The sequence below is a fragment of the Spinacia oleracea genome, chromosome 5 (assembly GCF_020520425.1).
Source record: "Spinacia oleracea cultivar Varoflay chromosome 5, BTI_SOV_V1, whole genome shotgun sequence".
In the NCBI taxonomy this organism is placed as follows: domain Eukaryota; kingdom Viridiplantae; phylum Streptophyta; class Magnoliopsida; order Caryophyllales; family Amaranthaceae; genus Spinacia; species Spinacia oleracea.
The window spans coordinates 13,821,101-13,842,161 of NC_079491.1; the positions used below are offsets into that span (position 1 = coordinate 13,821,101).

Below are 21,061 nucleotides of genomic sequence, written 5' to 3' on the forward strand. Positions count from 1 at the left end.
GGCTGGTTATATGTTGGTCGGATAATGGAATTTAGAAGTCATGTTGTTCTTAAGTAGGTGTTAGAAGATATTTAAACCAAATGACAATAATTAAAACTTTAACAAATGAAGTCTTGTCTTTTTAATCATTACATTTTTCTGCTTATGTTCATCTTCCCTGAAAAAATAGATCCACTTTAAATCACTTATCCAATAACATATCATTTGTACAAAGACCAAACAAATTTGCAACTGTTACAGTTTACGACTATACTCATGTTATCCAATTAAGGGAAAGACTTAATAAAGTCTAACTATTGAACTATACTGACAAAACTTTTCTAGAACTAAAACTAATTGTAAGTTCCCCTAGCAACAAAAATATACAAATAAAACCCACCTAAAAGTCTCAAAATGTCGATGACGATTTACCCACTTTTAATCATTTGCATGGAAACCATACATTATAAGATTATCCTTCTTTGCAAAATGAATTGCAACTAATTAAGCAAGCAAAATAAACAACATACTTCCGATGTGCTTAAGAAAAATCAAGAACAACGTGCTTAGAGAGACACAGAGGGGGAGGGGGGGGGGGAGGTTTTATTACAGCTTGAATTGCATGCATAAAAATAAACAATAGAAATGTTTAATTAAAGCACCCTATAATCTCCTACCGTTTCAAAACGGATCAGTCAAAAAGTCTATTAGTGAGTTAAATTTTGAATTAATGCTACAAGAGAATTTGGGAGAAGATTTGGGGATTGAATTAAATTGACATTGAAAATAATTAAGCTTGGAGAGTTAATGGGAAGGTGAAGAATGAGGAAGATGAAGTAAGGGACGATAGTTTAGGCATAATCAAGTTGAGTATCGATCCTAATTTTTGGTAATCCCTCCGTCCCGTTTTTGTAGTCCTGATCCTATTTTAAGCGTCCCAAAATTATAATCATGTTTCTATTTTTGGCCATTAAGTTTTCCACTTTCCATGTACTATATTAATTAAAAATGCACTGAAAATCCTACACAACTTCTCCATGTACTATATTCCTTTATCCATGTATTATATTTCACTTTCTCATACAAATCAATTATCAATGTACTATATTCTGAATTTACGTGTACTATATTAAACTTTTCTTAAAACCCGTGTTTTTAGTCAAATAATACTATAAATATGGGATGGATGCAGTACAATTCTAGTAAATTAAAGAGACGGAGATTAGTAGTATACTATGTAATAACTAATGACAATAAAGTAGAATAATGAATGACCATTATTTTTTAAAAACAAAAAGTAAATACAAAGAATAAGAAGATTGAGACATGTGTCATCTAAATAATTAATATTGCTTATGTGTCATTGAAATGGTGATGGTTATGCTTTTTAAATACTAGGTATTGATGAGCGGGTTTAACTAACTAGCGGTAGCGTTTTAAGTAGCGGACCATCTATTGTATCTATTACTTACTATATACTAAAACAGACACCAGGAATGACACATGTCACTTTCTGGTGTAAAATTTTCCCGCCTAAAATATTTTCCAAAAATATATATCTTTTTATTTTATTTTTATTCTATACTTTTTTGTAAACTATCTTCGTAAGGAAAAAAAGTTAATAAATTATGGAAATAAAGATATCACGTAATAAAAATTTTGCTAAATATTTTTTGATAATATTTTAGTCAAATCTATTATCTATTACTTTACTATATACTAAAACAGACACCAGGAATGACACATGTCACTTCCTGGTGTAAAATTTTCCCGCCTAAAATATTTTCCAAAAATATATATCTTTTTATTTTATTTTTATTCTCTACTTTTTTGTAAACTATCTTCGTAAGGAAAAAAGTTAATAAATTATGGAAATAATGATATCACGTAATAAAAAATTTGCTAAATATTTTTTGATAATATTTTAGTCAAATCGGTACTGTAGTAATGAAAAATATATATTCACTCGATATGTCGATCAAATTAGCATATTAACATATATAAAATGCATATTAGATAAATAATTTAAATGAGTATGTTGATTTTTTTTTAATAATTATGCAGTAGTTTGGGGATATTTAGTTTAACATTTTGTCAAAAATACTTATCATAATCCGTGCGTGCACGGGATCTAATCTAGTTTGTAATATAGAAGAGTAGTATAAATCGCCAAGTAGAAGATGATATGGATAAGGTAAAGATACTTGTATGTGGAAAAAGATTGATGGATTAAGAAAAAATGTGGACAACGTAAGAGAGAGCACGTGAAAATGTTCAAATAGGATAAGATGGTAAAATATGTTTATCAAAAGTAGAATAAAGTAAAAAAAACTTTTTTTGCAAGATGTACATCTCCTACAAAACCAACTTTTTAAAGTTCCAAGTTCACTAGGAGAGGCAAAAAAAAAATTAGGAGAACAACATATATATGAGTGTGAGAAGCTTTAATTTAGAAAAAAAATCTCCAGATTCAGTTTCTAAAGAGAAAACTATGAGGTATTTGAATACGAGAATTATTTTATAGACAATTTTTTTTTTTTTTTTTTTGAGGGAAACTTTATAGACAAGTTTGACTTGTTGTTTAAATATTTCAACGACATATTAGCAATAGTGTTTAAGTACAAGGAAAATGGTTTATTAATTTAAAAGTTACATTATTATTCTTTTTTTGCATCAAAACCAAGAAATCAACAACAATCATAGGTGGAAAATGTCCTTATAAGAAATAAAATATATTGACGAGCAATTTGGTTAACGAATAGGTTCCAGAGACTCTGAAAGCATTATTTTCCCTTAACGAACGAAAATTAATTGAGCGCTTAGGGGAAAGAACTCAAAGGAGGAGAGACAAGACAATGAGCACTTTTTAATTATAGATTTTAGTTGTCTAACTAAATATTGAATAAGAGCATGAATGGTTGATAAGCTTTTCATATTGATAGATACCATTCATGCCTATGGGCTTTTTATACATTTTAGTATCTTTTGATGAAATTTTTTCACCCATTTGTTATTGCTCTAAATGTTACAAATAGTTAGTTAGGAACAATCAACACTACATCACTTTCATATGATCGAGGTGTTAAACAAGATGGTAGAAACCGAAAAGGTTGAAAGGGTATGGTTAAAAGTTTTTCTCTCTTATGCTGATTTTGCAACTAACGGCCCATATGCTTGCAATATGTGTAGGACACGAGGTGGGCTACATCGCTGATTACCAGCGATTGCATTTGTCCATACCCAGCCCAAAAAAAAAGGTAAATTAAAAGAAATCATCTTCAACCTCCATCATCTTCAACCTCTTCCCCTCTGCATTTTCTTTCTCCATCATCTTCTACTCTCTCTCTATTTTCCTCTATACCACAAATTTCATCATTTTCTAGTTTAACCTATTTGATTAAATCACATTCTTCTTGATTTCTTTGCATCATTTGAGCTTTTAATTTTGTGGAGAGTTAAGATAAAAGTTGGGGTCTAACCTTTTGAGTTTTTCACCTTTTAGGACCTACACCTTTTTTTTTTCACCTTTTGGGACCTCATTCTAATTTTCCGGCCACTTAATCCACCGTTAACTCACCGGTGGTTAATAAAAGGTTGATAAAATGATTTTTTATTTATACAATAGCCATATCAGAAATTAAAGTGCAATTAATTGCAAACAGAAATTTTAAAAAATCAAAATCCAACATTTGAAGATTTTTTTAGTTTGAGATTTTTCCAAAACGTTAAAATCTTAGAGTTATAGTTCTTAATCAAAATAATCAAAGAACACAACAAAATAAATCCACAAAGCAAAATTAATTATAATTTCACAAAAAAAGTTCCAAAAGAGAGAAGATTAAAGGAGATGGAGAGTGAAGGGAGTACCACCTTGTACTTCATTATTTGAGTTTATCATGAGTTAGAAAATTGAAAGCATCGACAAAGAAAGAACAAAATCAAAAAGTCTGGTACACAACTTCAAACATCTTCAAATTATTGAGCTTTCCGAAATCAAAGAATGAATTGAAGTGAGAATATCAACAATTGCTTAATTCTGCTAAAAGGCTCCACTTTGATATTATACATTCATGGTTGAGGATAATGAAGAAATATTACTAGCTTTTTACTTTAATGATTTCCTTATTCGATCCGAAATCAGTATCCCTTGCAGCAATTTGGTACTTTTCCTTCTAATTCTGCAACCTTCAACTCGGCATTTCATCTTCGATCTTGATGTAATCACAGAGGTACAAGTTTCGAGCATGGATTTCGAAGACATCTGATTAAATTTCCATTTTTTCGTCAAAGTAATTGATTTAATTTATTTTCTTTCCTTCCTTAAAAAAAATTAATTTATTTTCTTCCCTAAACAAAATAATTTGATTTCCTCTCTTTACATTGGCTATTGAGCAAATATAAAAAAACCGTGCAAATAATTGTAGTTGTGAGTTCGTGACAAGTGGATTTTAACTCAAGGACTTAAACTTTTAACCAAAGGGACTAACCTTTTCCTATGCTTTGGTTAAATATGGTCGGAAAATGAATAGTAGGTCCCAAAAGGTGTAAAAAAAAGGTGCAGGTCCAAACGGTGAAAAATGTAAAAGGTTGGACCCCAACTTTGATCTTAACTCATTTTGTGGATGAGGTAATAATTCTTGTACAATTGTGAATTTCAACAAATTCATTATGATTTAACACCACTTGTGTAAATTCGTGCCTTTTTAACTCGATCTATTATGATTTTCATAATGGTTACTAGTTAGATCTTGAATTGGAATGATCGTATATATGGCTACAATATGTCATTTGGATATACTGTCATTGCTTATTTGGTTACTGTCATTGTTGTATTAAATTTAGTCATTGATTATTTGGTTATTGTCATTGTTGTATTTAGTTTGACAATATTTAGTCATTGATTATCCGGTTATTGTTGGTTTGTATTCGTTTTCTAGATGTGTTCTAGAATTATTATGTTTTCTAGTATGAATATTGAATATTGTCATTGTTTTTACAAATACTGTCATTAAGGACAGGAGAAAACATTCGTTGACTTGTCAACAGAAATACGTGAAATGACCAAAATACTCCGGGTATGGGCAAATACACCCGCTAGTGATCAGCGATGTAGCCTGCCTTTGTAGGACACATGCATGTAATATGTGTAGCACATCCTCCTCCATCTATGCCTATAGGTTTTCATACATTCAAGTATTTTTTATGGAAAGTTTTTGCACATTTGTTACTGATCTTCAAATGTTAACATTTTTTGATGGGCTTTTCAAATGCTACAAATAATCGGGTACGGATAATCAACACTACATGTCTACATCACTTTTATATGATCGTGATTTACCATCAATGTTGGCTAGGACACAGTCATAGGCTCACAACCCTCATAGGTGATGTACTTTGATATAATAAAATGAAGATCAACATCTAATTGAAGATAAGATAATGACATTAATCGCACTACGAAATAAGAATAGACTTTTTTCCCCAAAATTATCAACATTACAAGAAGAATATGTTCATAACTGAAAATCGGATAAATAGAACGCAAATAAACTAAATAAATAGATATGAAATCTAAAAATGAAAATATCATGAAGTGAGGCAAGTATTCATAGCTCCGAAAACTGGTGTCCAAGCATATGCCTTCTATATAAACTTCAATACACTGTAACAGATTAGTAGCTGTAAAAACAGTAGACAATGTTCACTGTCTGAATTCACTACACAAAACTCTATCGCCAAAAAAATTATCTATTATAAATACTACTTGTAATAGACAGTAAAATACGCGCGAACAATTCTCCCTTTTCTCAAACATGAAACTTACTAAACTGTGATGAGTATAATAATAACCATAATCATATGTAAAAAAGAAGCTTCATGATACACCTGTGCATACAAGTTTGAGTTTGATGGCCACCAATCACCATATATATCATGTATGTTTATAGCTAATCAGAGTATTTGGATATCAACTTGTCAACATGAATGATGATATCATCAATGCGTGGTCGAACAGCAGCTTGAGGCTGAAGCATCCAGTTCACAAATTGGTGAAGTGCATCGGGATATGGCGGCTTTGGTCCGGCTGGCCATTTTATCTGGACATTTACAACGGCCAATTGTAGGCTTCCTCCAGCTTCTCCCAATGCATACTCAAACGGCGATACACCATACCTACAACAAACAGCAATGAATGCACGTGCGGTGAGAAAGATGTTTCTTTTTTAACAACATACTACCTCCGTCTTTTAATACTCGCAACGTTTGGACTTTTGCCACTATTCATATAATCTACTTTGACTATTCGTAGTGTTTTTTGTATAAGATAAAACATAGTCATGTGGGATCTTGTTAGATTCGTCTCAATGTGTATTTTCAAAATATCAACTTTTTATAATTTTTGCATAAAGAAAATTTAACATATATATGATCAAAGTTGTGCATTGGCATGCGTGAAACTAACAAACGTTGCGAGTATTAAAAGACGGAGGAAGTATCACCATTCAAAATCGGTTTCTCAACAAAATCAGTTGTTCTTTTTTTTGGGATGAGGGTGTGTGGGATTACGTTGCAACTTTTCCATAAAAAAGTTGATAGATCGACATCGTCAACTTAAGCATGCAAAATCAAATTGCTAGTTATTCTCAAACTGTAATTGTGGAGATATCCCATTCCTCTCTCTGAAACAATCATCAATGCAATGGAATCTAGCAGAAACTAATGCGACAAGATCAAGAAGCGAACTTTACCACGAGATCAAGAAGAAAACTTCACTCCATAAGATAAAGAAAACCAGAAGGAAAATGCTCAAACAGGGCAATAAAAGTTGAGAAATTAATGGATGAGTCACATAACGATTTTTACAGTAAAAGAAACAGCTGTGTGTTATAGATGGTACTTACATAATTGCGTACAGCGTGCATCCTAGTGACCAAATATCAGTTCTTTCATCGATATTGCACTGACTTGGACAATCCCACAACTCAGGAGCACGAAACGGGGCAGAACAATGTTCAACTGCCCATTCCTGCAAAATGTACCCAACCTTTTTAGTACACTATAATACAGTAAGATACTCAGATGTATATGATTCTCAAGTCCAATTGTAACAGATTTAGAAGCACATAGAAAACGCAATAAGGAGGGGCCAAGAAAATTCAAACCGAAGACAGGCACAGAGGTACAATCAAGAACAGAATAAGAAGCACAGAGAAAATCTAGCCCTGGTCTCACCACATCTCAGCCTTTATCATAATCCTTATTGAAGGCAGACAACTATGCTACACAAGATGATGTTTTTAAACCCGACTATTATGATCATATTCCTGTAAAATACTTTTGAACACCAGGTCTGATCAGAAAGGACATTCCACCAATACTAGATAGAAAATGGTATCAACCCTGCCTCTCATACAAGCATAATTGATTTAAAATGAAGAAAAAAAAAAAAGTTCTTTTGTATTTTCCACTTTGTCCCCAACGAAGTATTTCTATGACTGTTGTAGTGGGTATGAAACCAATAAGGTTTCATACCCACTACAACAGTCATAGAAATACTTCGTTGGGGACAAAGTGGAAGATACAAAAGAACTTGAAGAAAGATTAATTTTCTGACAATTTGTTGCGACAAGGTGGTAAATCTAGTAGATATTTCCACTCTTTATAAAGCGCTTCAGCTTATACTTCAACTGTTTGAAAAAGTGAAAAACTCAACACTCACACAATCAAAATGTTTATATTAAGACAAGCATGCACTTGGTCGAGTGTCACCCTTAATTGCCTCACTATGGTTGGTTGTATAGGCTAGAGCCTGGCTATTTGGCTTTAGCTTGATCCACTACATTACATTGGTAACATATCATACTTTCCATCCAAAAGAGTCTAGCATGCTCAATGCAAGTATTGGGTGCTACTTGTAGATTGGGCTACTGATTATTACCAAAAGAACTAATGCACAGCTACGGGACAACTCCAAAATGGAAATCAATGAAAGGTAGACCTTGATACTAGATAACAATCCAGCTTCAGCATAAAATCAGGACCTAGAAGGTATTCGGTAAATTTTAGATTGCGAACTCATGAAATGATATCAAGCACAGTTGTGAGATGGACACAACAGTAACAAAGGCCACCTTCAAAGAAATGCAGAAAGTTGCTTCCAGAAGAAGACAAAGGAGTTAGTTATTTGATCTAGGTTTCAGCCATCTTATATCTTCAACTTTCGGAAACTAATGAAGACAACCAGCTGGGATTAAAAAGCTTTTATATTGTCAACTAGAAGACATAGTGTTACCTAATTACATGAATCACGAACTGAAAAGGCGAACTACAACATGAAAATGATACAATTTTTGTCTAATTTAGCAAATTAGATAGCGAATTGCAAACCCGTACCCGATCTCATACTAGCGAATCATGTAACAATGAGTCAAATCAATGTTAGAATTTCAAGGGAGAAAATCAAAACGAGGTGTCAGCAAAAATCATCAGCCAAGAAAAATGAACTAAATATAGATTACATGACATAAAATCCGATAGAAGCACAGGAGTACAAAATGATTTATGAAAAAAAGGTAGCACCTGAAGCTGTAAAGCTTCTGCACGTGACTGAATCTGTCTTCGAGCAGGACGAGCACTTCCAAAGTCCATCAATATAGCCCGAGGTGCCTGACCCCTTCTGTGTGTGATTAGAATATTCCCAGGTTTGACATCATTATGTGCATATGGTGGATCAAAATGGTGCATGTGCTTCAGTCCTGCGCAAAGCTGACAAACATGTATTTCAATATAAATTTCACGGATGCACAACACAATATTGCCAACTGGGTCATATATCTATACTCTATAGATTTGCAGATCCAGGTATTAGAAAATGAGGAAAGAGTAATTAAGGATAGCTAGCACATTTTGTAACTAACATGAGGCAAGAAGGCCAACATCCCTAGCAATCTAGCATTGCTGCTCATGCTGAATCTCAAGAAAAGCCTTTCTGAATTTAAATATATTGCTTGCATCATACTAAAGACTTTATAAAGAACGAGCAAACACGAGAACAGAAGCAGCCACAAGTTCTTTCAAGAACAGAGGGTCCTCAGTGGAACTGCTATAATATGCTGAGAAAGTTGTTAACAAATGCAATTCTAATTCACCTGTCGAAAAATTTGGAGGACATCCACGGTCGAAAAGAATTCCTTTTTAGCTTTCATAGCGGTAGAGTTGTCCAGCAAAGTTCCATCCAAATGAACTGGAAATAGCAAATACGCTTCATGTTTCCAAGATTGTTCTTGAGTGGCCTAGTCAATGCAAACAAAAAGTTTGATAGACAATTTTAGATATGAATATACAGATGCAAAAACTGCAAAATAGAGAGAGTGTTACACTGCTACATGGTTGAAATCATCATAAGCAACTTTACTACACAGCAACAAGCACATAAATCTGAGAAAAATGAAATTGCTTGCATTTAGAAAGAGACTGTAGAGCTCCCTAATGGAGTATTATGCAATAACAAATCTTCCATTTAACAACAGCGGCTGCAATTTACAGGTGAGCAAAACAGTTGCCAATTGCCACCAGAAAACTAAAATAAAACCTTAAATAGTTCACATAAGATCATGTCACTTGAGAAACTTCTTTATTTTAAAAAAACAAGTTGTCACCTGATGCGAAAAAAACATTATTAAGGTTAATTTCTCAAGTATATCAACATGCACTAGACAAAGAAAGAGAAGTCCTTTTTTATTTTGTTTTCAAAAAAATTTGAATGGTAATCTGCATTGATCAGCATGAATTTTTGGCAAGAAGAAAGACAGCTTTTTAACTCAAAAATACGTAACAGTTTGTTCTACGTAGCAATTTTTCTGAACGCGGATCTTTTGATTCATGAGTTACTATAATCAAAACAGAGGTAGTACAAAAAGTTCAAGACTCAAAGTCAAGTACCCACACCATAATGACATAAATATTGAAGACCTAAAATGAGGCCAATAGATCACAACCCCTTTCATTACATAGCAGTATAGTAAGTACCAGTAAATTCTATTTTTGAGCAAACAATCCAACCAAAAAGATTTAAAGAGGGTTGGTTGGTTTGGGGGGGGGGGGGGGGGGGGGGGGGTAGTAGCACCTCTAAGACATTTCATTAGTTTTTCTTCAGAGACAAGCTAGTAATACCAAATCCCTAATGAATAAAATTTGGAACAATTATCAAGCACAGAATAAAGCTAATCCCAAAATAACTTTCCTAGAGTTGTGAAAGTGTCCCTGAGGCACCACATCAAAGTTGCAGCCAGCAAGGCATTAATTGACACACACAATGACACAATAACCAACCCTAAGACAATTAAATACCTACATTTTCTACCCAAACAGCAGGGCTACTAGCTTCTCAAACATCAATAGATATGATGAATGCCCCAGCTCTATCCAGATTCATGAACAAGAATTTCCAACTTCCAAGCAGTATTCAAATATTCTTTCACTGCATTTATAATTGATCACGGTTTTGAAATACTATTTTAGTGGTATACATACTAAAATATCTTCAACAACTGTCTTATTAGTTTGAAAAAGAAATAGAGTGGCTTAAAAATTTGCAAACAGAAACATTAGTTACGACTTACAAGGTTTCCTATGTGTAAAAGTGTAAAACTTAACAGAATCAACAGAGTTTTTAATAACAGATGATCCAGTGTTCCGGTGAAGTAATAGCCTAGAATGTCCAATATGGCGTGATTAAGAAACCAAGCTACAAACGAAGATATACTTCACATCATGTAGAGGCAAGTTGGAATTCTATTACCTAGAGGCCTCTTAATAACACAAGAGCCTTAACTCGGTTAAGATACCAGTCATACCACCAAAACACTCTCCACGGTTAAAGCAGACATCACACCGGTCAAGGCCTCCATCTCATGAAGTTCTGAATATGTAAAATACATATCCAAATATGAGACTCCTGAACCGGGTTAACATCGAGCAAGTTTTAATAGAAGGCTCGAGTTCACCCATACCATAGACAGATTTAGTTCACATCTACTTACTAGAGTGACCGACAATGTCTTTCAACATACTGAAAACAAGTTGCAGCATGATAACATCAGCACAAAATTGCCACAAATACAACACAAAAGGCGACAAATTGTTGAATCAACTTGTAATCTGGATTTATACCATATATAAAGCTCAAGGGAGGGGAAAAGGGAAGGACCTAAAAGGCAGTTAATTACCTTGATTTTGATGATAGCATGATCAAGAAGGGGAAGCAGATTGGGATGAGTAAACAAGGAAGAAACACGGGTCTCCTCCCTCACCAATTCCAGCTGCTCCGTATTTTGAATCAATACTTTCTTCATAGCATAAGTCCCATCATCTAAAACAAAACACATTCCCAATTCACATCACATTTTAAGAAATCAAAGTCAAACATATAAAATGTTTAGAACAAGCATAATTTCAACAGAACTCGAACATGAAAGATCATCCTAAGATCAAAATTCCTCATGAACCTAAATCAAACAATTGGCAAACTACCCCCACAAAATCCCAAAATTCATACAATCTCATACTCACAAACCCCAGAATTCAAATCTCAGGATTGGTACCCAAGACCTGAGATCAAATCCGTCTACATCATTGCCTTGTGTGAACTTTGTGTGAACCCAAAAAGCAGAATCACCATCAATCTTCAAAACCCCATTTCAAAACAGGATAAAAAATGCACATGCAAATAAATGAAATTGAATAGATTGAAAGAGAGAAAGACACCTGAAATAAAAGAAGGGTCTTTGAGCTTATTGGAAAGACCCCCAGAAGCAGCAGAAGCGTCGGTAACAACTTCTTTGACCAAAAACACATAAGCAAAGCCACCTTCACCAAGCTGCCTTACGATCTTGAATCTATTTTCATTGATCCATACATCCCCACCTCCATTAACAGCATCGTATAATGCATTTAACCCAGAAAATGAGCATCCCATTTTCCTTCTTCTTCGAATTTGAGTCTCTTACTGTGGAGATCACACTTTCTCTCTCTTCCCCAAAACCTCACTCGGACAATGTACAGAATCAAAATTCCTGAATTTTTGATGGGTAATTCAGGTGGGTATAGTACAGAAATTTTCAATTGATTTGAATAGTGTCTTTGAGGTGCTTATTATTGGGTGATGATGGATGGTAGATGCAATTTAAGTTCCAAGATCTACGCACTGCCCATGTGTGTGAAATGGGTAAAACGATGCTGCTACCTTTGCCGTCTACACGACTACACACATCTCCCGACTAATGAGTCATTGAGTCCCACCAAGTTAGAGGGTCAACGAGTGCCCCTTCGGAAACTGTACCTTTTATACTCGGGTAGTCGGGTGTATCCTGTACATGTTCGAATAGCATACATTATGTACTCGAGTGTATATTTTAACCCTTCTTCTGAAAACTCTTATACAATAATATGATTTTACTACGATTTGAAATTCTCTTCCTCTAATTTCAAATAGGTTATATTATATTTTATTAAGGAAAAATAGGTTATATTATATTTTATTAAGGAAAAATCGATAGCATACCATTTCAATTTTCATTAAGGACATTTAGGAAGGGCTTTGTTAATGGGTTGAGTTGAGCTTATCACTAATATGATAGTCCAAACTGGCTCAAACGTGACTATTGAAAAGAAGTACGGAGTAATATTATGGTGGAAATAAGCTTTTCAAATTGTTGACTGGATGAACCTTCGAGGCTCAAATACCTTCCATAAGAACATTTGTTTTCTACAATGATGAGTCCCAATGTCTATTTTATTTTGAGAATCAAATGTCAAACGATGTTTAACTTTAAAAAAACATTCACGTTGGAGGACCAACAATTTATTATTCATGAGTTTTTTATACTAAAACAAATCCTTCCATTTTCAAGAATAAAAACCTTTTGAGAAAAGTTATACTTACAACTTACAAGTAATTGACTTGAGGGAGTAGTGTACTAAGAATGAACATAACAATAATAATGTAGGGGGGAAATAAACACTAATATATATATTTCCGATTATATTTAATACTTTTTATTGATCACCATTTTTATCTCCATTTAATTTGAATTTTGAAAATTCAACAATTCTGTTCAGTAAAACAATCTTAAATTTGATGTAAAAAAATACAATTCATAATTTCATAATACATTAATGACACAGGCCAATAGCTAGTTATTCCTTAATCTTCACCAAGCACACACAAGCTAAGTGATTATCTGTGTGTGTAGAAATGTTCACTATTGGTGTGTACTAGAAAATGGGAAACAAACTCAGTCACTACGAGCTAGCCTAACATATAGTTTTTGCTTGCTGTTATTAAAACAAGGAAAACAAGCCGAAGAGGTCATCAAAAGAACAAGTCACAGAAGGCTCCCGTACTATTCCTGCTCAACTTTACTGGATAGCCGGCTGCTGCTGTGTAATGCAATGTATATTTCCGCCTGCCAAAACAATTTCTCTTGCACCTTCAATTCTTACTACCTGTATAAAAAGAAAACCATCTGTAATAGTTAGTTTTTTGAAAGATGGCTGCATTAAAAGGATACAAAGCAAAAGTTTATGATAATAATGAACATGATCCTCTTGAATTATCCAGCAATTTCAGTTATGTGATCATCTTTTCCAATATCAAATACTGTGAATTGAAGCAGTCCTCATGGAAGACTATGATTTATTGACGATTGTACCAACAAAAGGAGTCGGGTAAAAGCAAATACGGGATAGAAATATGTATATTGAGTGGTGAGACATAAAGCTTTAAGTCTAGCATTTGATTGTCCTTTAGCATCTCATCAAAGCTTTTGCTTTTAAGGTAGGATTCTTACGGGTGCCTACTTTATTCTTATTTTCTTAAAACTTGGCTCTGTGTACTCGAATTTCCATTATATTTCTTGCGTAAATCATACAGTCTTTTCCTAGCTTTTCCGGAATGTGAGGGAACAGGGGAGGCTTATTTTGAATAGCGAAGATGAAGGAAGCAAGAAGAAATTCCAAATGACCTTCAAGATACTCTTACTTCAGAAGGTAGTGGTTTACTCTCTCTTAAACATGTCAACATGCGAAAAATGTCTACTAATTTTTTGCATAAAACTGGCCAAATATTTAGGCTTTCCCCAGCTTGTTTCCAAAATTCTGCACAATGACCACCTCTCTGTTAGAGTTTTCACAGTCACACCTAAAAGCAGTTATCAGCTTAGGGATGTGTATTGAAATCCTGGGATAGAAAGTTTGAAACTCTTCTGTAACACTGCCTTCTGGCTGATTCTGAGCCAAAAGAACTCATTAGCAACCAGGTCATTAATGGAGTTGGATTGTTCTAGAAAAGTTCTCAGGCCTAGAACATTCAAACTCGATGTATCTCAGGCAACTCCAATGTTGCAAGCATGGTGGTGAACAATATATGCATGACCATTGCCCTTCTCGTGCAACAAGCACAAAAACTTAAACCCCATACCATTCCCCAAGTCCCCAACCTTGTTCAGAACTTCCCTTTCTTAATGATGACTTTAACACCAGCATACCTTGACCACAAGGCATTGGAATTATCTCCTAGAATTACTGTCAACTTATTTAAGACAATTCGAGTGAACGAGAAATGCTGAACAAACAAGTAGACAGAACAAGGGATGTGGGGGATATGTGAGAAAGAAAACAAGGTCGTAGAACAGGCAAACATTGGAAATTGAAGCAAAGAACATGAATTTTCCATGCATATGTTACCTCGTAATCTGGGAAGGTTTCTGATAAAACACGAACAGCTTCATTGTCCCACTTCTCATCTCCAAATTGAGGTGTTATAATCCCTCCATTGGCAATGTAGAAATTCACGTAAGAAGCAGCAAGCCTAGTACCAGACTCTCTTGGTTTTGCCTCCACATCCTAATACAGTAGACATACAAGTTCAGTTCAAAGGCCAAGGGAACATACAATCATCTAAACTTATAAATAGAAGTCTAACTGATCAAGGAAAACAGAAAAAAGCAATATTATTAACACAGCACAACCACAAATTATGCACAAAGATTAAGCACACGAACAAAAGTTCATTCATAATTGCATCCATTTCCAAAGGAATAAATTCATATTTATGTTGGTAGGATCACTATTAGCAAGGGAAAGATGTCCTCACTTGGCACATTGCCATTAAAATGCCAAACAACAAGGCATTAAGGATTATGGAAAGAGAATCAACCAAATGAAAATGAATAATCTTGCTGCACAGTAGAACAAATGGAAAAATCAAAACAAAACATACGAAATGGGAATCATCAACTTTTTGTTGTTAAACAAAGACTGTAACTAGGATTAACATCTGCCAAGCGTTTACAAAACTATCATGAGATGTAGGAAAAGGTGTTCAAAGATCGCTATATAGGATTATTATCATATTGGCAAGAGTCCAATATCATTTCAAGGATTCAGGAAAGCTGTAACTTCAATTTGTTGTCACCTAATCACATGTGTGACCAAGAAAACTTATCTACTTCGGAACCCAATCCACTCACCTGGATGACACCACCTGATTCCTCGTTTGTCATATGCAGAGGACCAGGGATATGAAGTTTAACAACTTCTAGTTTTCTACCACTGGCATCTGTGACACTAGAGAGAACAGACAAGGCTTCAATGCATCGTTCATAGTGTGGATCTGATTCATCATCTGTCCAGGATAACAGCACCACCCCAGGCTTCACAAAGCAGCACATATTATCTATATGACCATTAGTATCATCATCACCTGCAAAAATAAAACACACTAGTATATAACACAGAAAATGAAACCTTCATAAAACATGAAAAAGCCACGCACATAAGCCCTCAGCTCACAACAAAAAGTGTTTTGTCACATCAGCCATATTGTAAGGAAGATATCTAAAAGATGCCAGAACTTAATATTTCCTCATTTTTACACTAAATAAGAGAACTTCACCACAAGAAGTCAAGACTGCCTCACGCGACCCCCTTTTCCCCCCAAACGAACTTATTGCAGTAAAAAGAAATGCTTTTTATTATCAGAAATGGTAATCAACTAATCAATATGCCTAGTGCTCTGAGTACTTCGTATACTCTAGACAAGAATAGTTATTTAATGTGAATAGAGTTCATCATGCCTTCCAACAATTCACCAGAATTATATGGGGAAGCTAAATCCTATAATCAGTTGTAGATTTGTTGGCCATCTTTCAAGATGTCTAGAATCGAGATAATCTCATATGACTAACAATTAACAACAAAGATACTTGTAGTTTGTTACCAACCACCATCATGTAGTTTGTTTAAGATACTTGAGCAAATTGTAGCAATTTGACAAAGAAAGCTTAAACCACTTAGCACATGGGATGGCTTGAGGCCGCATGACCATGCAAAATATAATGACACATGCAGGCCTGCTAATAAATTATCACCTACCTTTACATAGAGCATGAGAACCATAAATACAGAATAGCATGCAAATATACGCAATTCAAAACCACATCACGGAGTACATCATATAAAAAGCACATGTACCATATAATCCTCGTGGAAGCCATATAATCTTCTGGACTCCAAGGTATTCCTTGAGATTATCCTCTATCTGTTCTTTGCTCATATGAGGATTTCTGTTTTTGTTTAGGAGGCATTCCTCAGTGGTGAGGCAAGTTCCTGATAGGAAATAGATAAAATAAGAACACAAAACATAAGCAACACGACCGCAATACAAGTGAAATATCAGTGATGTAGGAGGCATCCGATCCTCAAACAAGAGGATGGATTTTGTGATTTGTGAATGACAAGTAAAATTCCGATTGACAGTCATGAATGAATCTAAACCTATGGTGAATGAACCAATGAAGTGCATGAATTCTGGACATTGAACTGCCAGAACAGTGACCTAGAAGGCAATAAACATTGAAACATATCGTACACAACATCATCATTGTCCAACCACAAAAAAAAATTATGCATCAAAAGAAAAAAAGAAGTTTAGACGATTAAAAGAAAGGACAGTACTAGAAAAGAGACAATAAAAGGCTTCTCTCCTTCAAGAACTAAAAAGAAAAAATATTTACCTTCCCCGTCAACATGGATGCTGCCGCCTTCTAGAACCATGGAATGCGGAAATCTTGGCAACTTCTCAATCTCTAAGATCTACCAGAAATAGCAAACAGTAAAGAGACATTTAGATGATAAATGGTCATCATTAGGGATCCTGTCTTACAAACTAACCTTCCTTGAAACAAGAATGTCATGACTCCAATCCTTATAGCATCCATCATCAACACCTAAAAGATATAAGAACAACCAAACTCAGGATAACTCTTCTTAAAACAAGACATCTAAAGCAAGAAGTCAATATGTCTTTTCAAAACATATTTAGGATGCAAAGAAACTTCAATGTGTAGTTAATGCACACACACCACAAAAACATACTCCGTAATTTGAATGATCACTCCCCTGTATGCCAATTCAGACCCTAAGAACACAGTCTACAAGACCACAACTCTTGATGTTATATAAGATACGAAAGAGCGACAACTGAACATCATAGAAGGCTAGAAGCTGGAACGTGCTGAAGCATACACTAATTGCGCATTTGTACTGTAGCATTAGGCTAAACTTAAACTAGAAAAGCTTATATCATAAAAAGAATACTTCTTAAGAATCATGGGGGGCTTACCACCCCAACTGTTGAAAGTCCAATCAATTCCAGCTACACTCTTCGTGTTGTTCTTCCTTACTACAAACTAGTTCAAAAGTGATGTTAGCTGAAAATCATTGCTTAAATTTACTAGGCATTATAAATGACAGGAAAACCAAACACCTTGATAAAAAGTAATCAGGCTGAAAGGACGAAGGGTAAGACTCACAGTAGGTCCTGAATCACGAAACCAGGAATCATTCATACTCATTTCCACAACCCTAACATTGGGAGGCAATAGACTCCTTGCATTTTCCCACTGTACAGTTCATACAAAACAGCTCTCGTTGGTAACCTATTCAGTGTCTACTGTCAAATATTGTAAATAGAGGCATAACTTGTATTGAAATACCTACTGACCTGAGCAGCGCTAGCACATACAGTGACTGGCTCAAATTTTGAAATTGCAGTTGCTACTTTGGCGAAGACACGCTGAGCAGGCACTGCATGATCTCGCCAATTATCAGGTCGTTCCTGTTAACACAAATATCCACAAAATTAACATCAACGAGCACGGGAAAGAACAACATCCTCGTAGTCAGTTGAATATGAAAAGGAAGATATATTAGGTATAACCTGAAAGGTCTCCTATTTACTAATAAAAAACAGCAACATTATCCCATGCCTCTAAAGAGATTCCCGCCTGTACCTCTACAATAAAAGAGAGGGTTTCCAATTGATTTATAGCAATATAGCCTGATAGCAACATCCATTTGCTACTTCATAAAATAGTTTTGAAAGCATGAGCCATTCAATAAAACAGTTCTATTCGGTTCATTATAATGTAGAAGTTAAACAAAAATATATGATTTGAATCTGTTGAAAATTGACAGCACCAATTTTCTATAACTAGATGAGTGTAAACATCAAGAATTAACAGAACATTCATACAAATTCTTTTCAAATTTAACATTGGTAATGATGTAACCCTGCTACCGGCGCTTGGTAAAGATGTAGGTGAGGACTTAGTTAAGCAGATCAGATCGTAAACTCGGAAGCATAATGCTAATCAAAGAACTAAACAAATGAGAAGCAGTTGGAAAATATTCATCTAAAATGAATCAAGAAAGAAATAGAGAAGTACTATAGCAATAGTAAAGAGAAGATGAGTTACCGGCCATCCCATCCAACAATGAGAATGGGGCTCCCATTCAGCAGGCATCCAGTAACCATGTTGTGCTGGCTTCCCTGTTTCCTCCATTTTTTTTTACTGAAACATCAACAACAACAAAAGCTTTGTCTTACTTTCTTTTAACAAATGCACTCCTTTGCAAAATTTCAACACTTGCAGAAAAAGCTAGAAAAGGATGAATGGAATATATATATAGGAGGATAACATATGCAGTCAAGCCACTAGCCCACTACTATTCTTATAAAATACGAAATACAAAGTATATTTTAAAAAGGAAAATTGAAATCATTAATTTACCCAATAGTCCAATACTACAATACCAAGGGTACTTAGGAATAAACTCACTTGGTCAATTACTGGGTTTTCTTAATGACTAGCGAGTTACTACTTCCTTCCTTTAGAAATAGCAAAATGATCTTTGCCAAACCAAAAGTTTCAAAATCCTGAAAGTTTGTTGGAAACTTAAGCAATTCTCTCCCCTAAATATCATTCCAACTCATCTCACACCCGCATAATTAAAATTTTAATCTCAATTTCTTTAATTTATTGAACATTTTTCTCCAATTAACAGTCGAAAATACGAAATTCAATCAAAATAAACAATTCATGAATTCCAATTAGACTACTCCGTAATAGAGTAAATGAGCTAGTGACTTACGGAGAATTTTTTGCCTACAGTTAAGAGTGGCGGAACCGTGGAGGAATAAGCGGCGAGTGAAGAACAGAGGGGAGGCTGAAAGGGGCTGAGCAACCGCAGAGGAGGAGAACGCCGGAGTGCCCGAATAAATAAAATCAGCCAGGTGTAGAGAATATAAATAAAATAATCTTTGGAAAACAAAAATGACGTAATGGGTTGTTGACTTGTTTAGGAATACTAAAGCACGTGTTTGCTATACAACTGAACTTAGTATTTGGTACTTACAAAGTACGTTCATAATAATATAGTATTATATGTGAACAAAAGAATTATGAACCTTGATCGACAATCCTATTTAATCATATTAACTACAAATTGTTACTCCGTATGAAGTAATATGAACCAAATTGTCCGGTGACTATCCATTCCCTATTGTTTCTCCAAAAGTATCAAGAAGTCTTGGATCTATCCGCTGCACAAAGAATAAAGTATATACCTATAAGAAGTTTACGCAATAAGAAATTAATAAGAAATTTAAGATGCATGTAATTATTTCTATCTCCACACCCAACACAAGAGGACTTTATGTCTCTTGTTGAACAAAATTTCCCTCATCTTGCAAATAAATTGAGAGGTGCATTTGTAAATTAATTTTGAATTATTAGAAAGCAACATCTCACACACACCAATGTATAAATCCAAATAAGATAACTCCATGGAAATAAGCTTTACAAAATTTTACATAGTAGATTAGTAGTAATAGTTTTTACTCTAATTAACTGAACTGTTCTCTAAGTACATACGGAGTAGTTGTATATCATTTTTGTAATTATTATTATTATTATTATTATTATTTTCCCTAATTTCCAATTTCATATTCAACCCTGACACTTTATCTTTTAAAAAGTAGAAACCAATGCATAATTGTAGACTATCAACTTTCTATTACTTTTACACATAGACCTTTAGGTATTTACATTTTAAATCGCGTCTTGGAGACCGTGAAAATCTAAAGGAGTAAACATTTAGGGACATAGTGAGTATAATTCCAAATATAGGAAATACGGAAAGATTCATATGAAATATTAGCTAAATAACAAATACATCAAAGTCTGAAAGAAATTATATTCCCAGATCAAATGATTTAACTTATGAGCCTTTATGAACAAGATATCCAGTTTTCTTCTCGATAGCAATTGGCAACTTTTACTTCCCAATTTGATGAACTTATTAGTTTCAGGCAACTTTTCGGAATATGATAGTACTCCCCTCCTTGATAATTATCATTGTTTAAAACCTATATTTAAGCTTGATTGTCAATGTGAAAAACTAGATTCCGAATGCCCATGTTCTTAGCTAAACGATTCCAACAAGCAATGACTAGAACATATTTAATGGTAAAGCTAAATGAGAATTGGTTAAGCGTATCAATGTACCCGTATCATCTAAGTTTCTCCACCTAACCTCATCCTAAGCAACAAGCTCTTCATTAGTTACCGGTAAGCCAATGCTACTTGTTGTCTGGATATGTCCCATGGTTAGCCTATGCTAATTTCTTTTGTTAGAGCTCTTGATCCAAAATGACGCTATAGCTACTCGCTCTAATTTT

At 34.3% G+C, this 21,061-nt stretch overlaps 2 protein-coding genes across 2 annotated transcripts; both read right to left on the reverse strand.

Moving 5' to 3' along the window:
* Positions 1–5,563: 5,563 nt before the first annotated feature.
* LOC110794633 (uncharacterized) lies at positions 5,564–12,246 on the reverse strand. Its single transcript, XM_021999603.2, has 6 exons — positions 11,746–12,246; positions 11,208–11,350; positions 9,129–9,272; positions 8,560–8,745; positions 6,882–7,006; positions 5,564–6,153 (listed from the first exon to the last, which is right to left on the reverse strand). Exons 1-6 carry the CDS (start codon positions 11,954–11,956, stop codon positions 5,928–5,930), a joined length of 1,035 nt encoding a protein of 344 aa, XP_021855295.1. The 5' UTR covers positions 11,957–12,246; the 3' UTR covers positions 5,564–5,927.
* A 773-nt stretch (positions 12,247–13,019) lies between these two features.
* On the reverse strand, positions 13,020–19,646 carry LOC110794634 (agmatine deiminase). The gene is made up of 11 exons (XM_021999604.2): positions 19,474–19,646; positions 18,798–18,893; positions 18,044–18,157; positions 17,853–17,942; positions 17,663–17,729; positions 17,212–17,267; positions 17,055–17,133; positions 16,513–16,647; positions 15,510–15,742; positions 14,725–14,883; positions 13,020–13,485 (listed from the first exon to the last, which is right to left on the reverse strand). Exons 2-11 carry the CDS (start codon positions 18,882–18,884, stop codon positions 13,399–13,401), a joined length of 1,107 nt encoding a protein of 368 aa, XP_021855296.1. The 5' UTR covers positions 18,885–18,893; positions 19,474–19,646; the 3' UTR covers positions 13,020–13,398.
* Positions 19,647–21,061: the final 1,415 nt, after the last annotated feature.

What these genes read in the sequence shown, in the direction of transcription:
- LOC110794633 (XM_021999603.2), bottom strand. Translation starts at nt 11,956, where the DNA reads ATGGGATGCTCATTTTCTGGGTTAAATGCATTATACGATGCTGTTAAT. An exon ending in ATGCTATCATCAAAATCAAG is followed by an intron (nt 9,273 to 11,207) that starts GTAATTAACTGC and finishes TGCATTGACTAG; the next exon opens with GCCACTCAAGAACAATCTTG. An exon ending in CAGAAGCTTTACAGCTTCAG is followed by an intron (nt 7,007 to 8,559) that starts GTGCTACCTTTT and finishes TACATTTTGCAG; the next exon opens with GAATGGGCAGTTGAACATTG.
- LOC110794634 (XM_021999604.2), bottom strand. Translation starts at nt 18,884, where the DNA reads ATGGAGGAAACAGGGAAGCCAGCACAACATGGTTACTGGATGCCTGCT. An exon ending in ATTGTTGGATGGGATGGCCG is followed by an intron (nt 18,158 to 18,797) that starts GTAACTCATCTT and finishes TTGTGTTAACAG; the next exon opens with GAACGACCTGATAATTGGCG. An exon ending in ACATTCTTGTTTCAAGGAAG is followed by an intron (nt 17,134 to 17,211) that starts GTTAGTTTGTAA and finishes TATTTCTGGTAG; the next exon opens with ATCTTAGAGATTGAGAAGTT.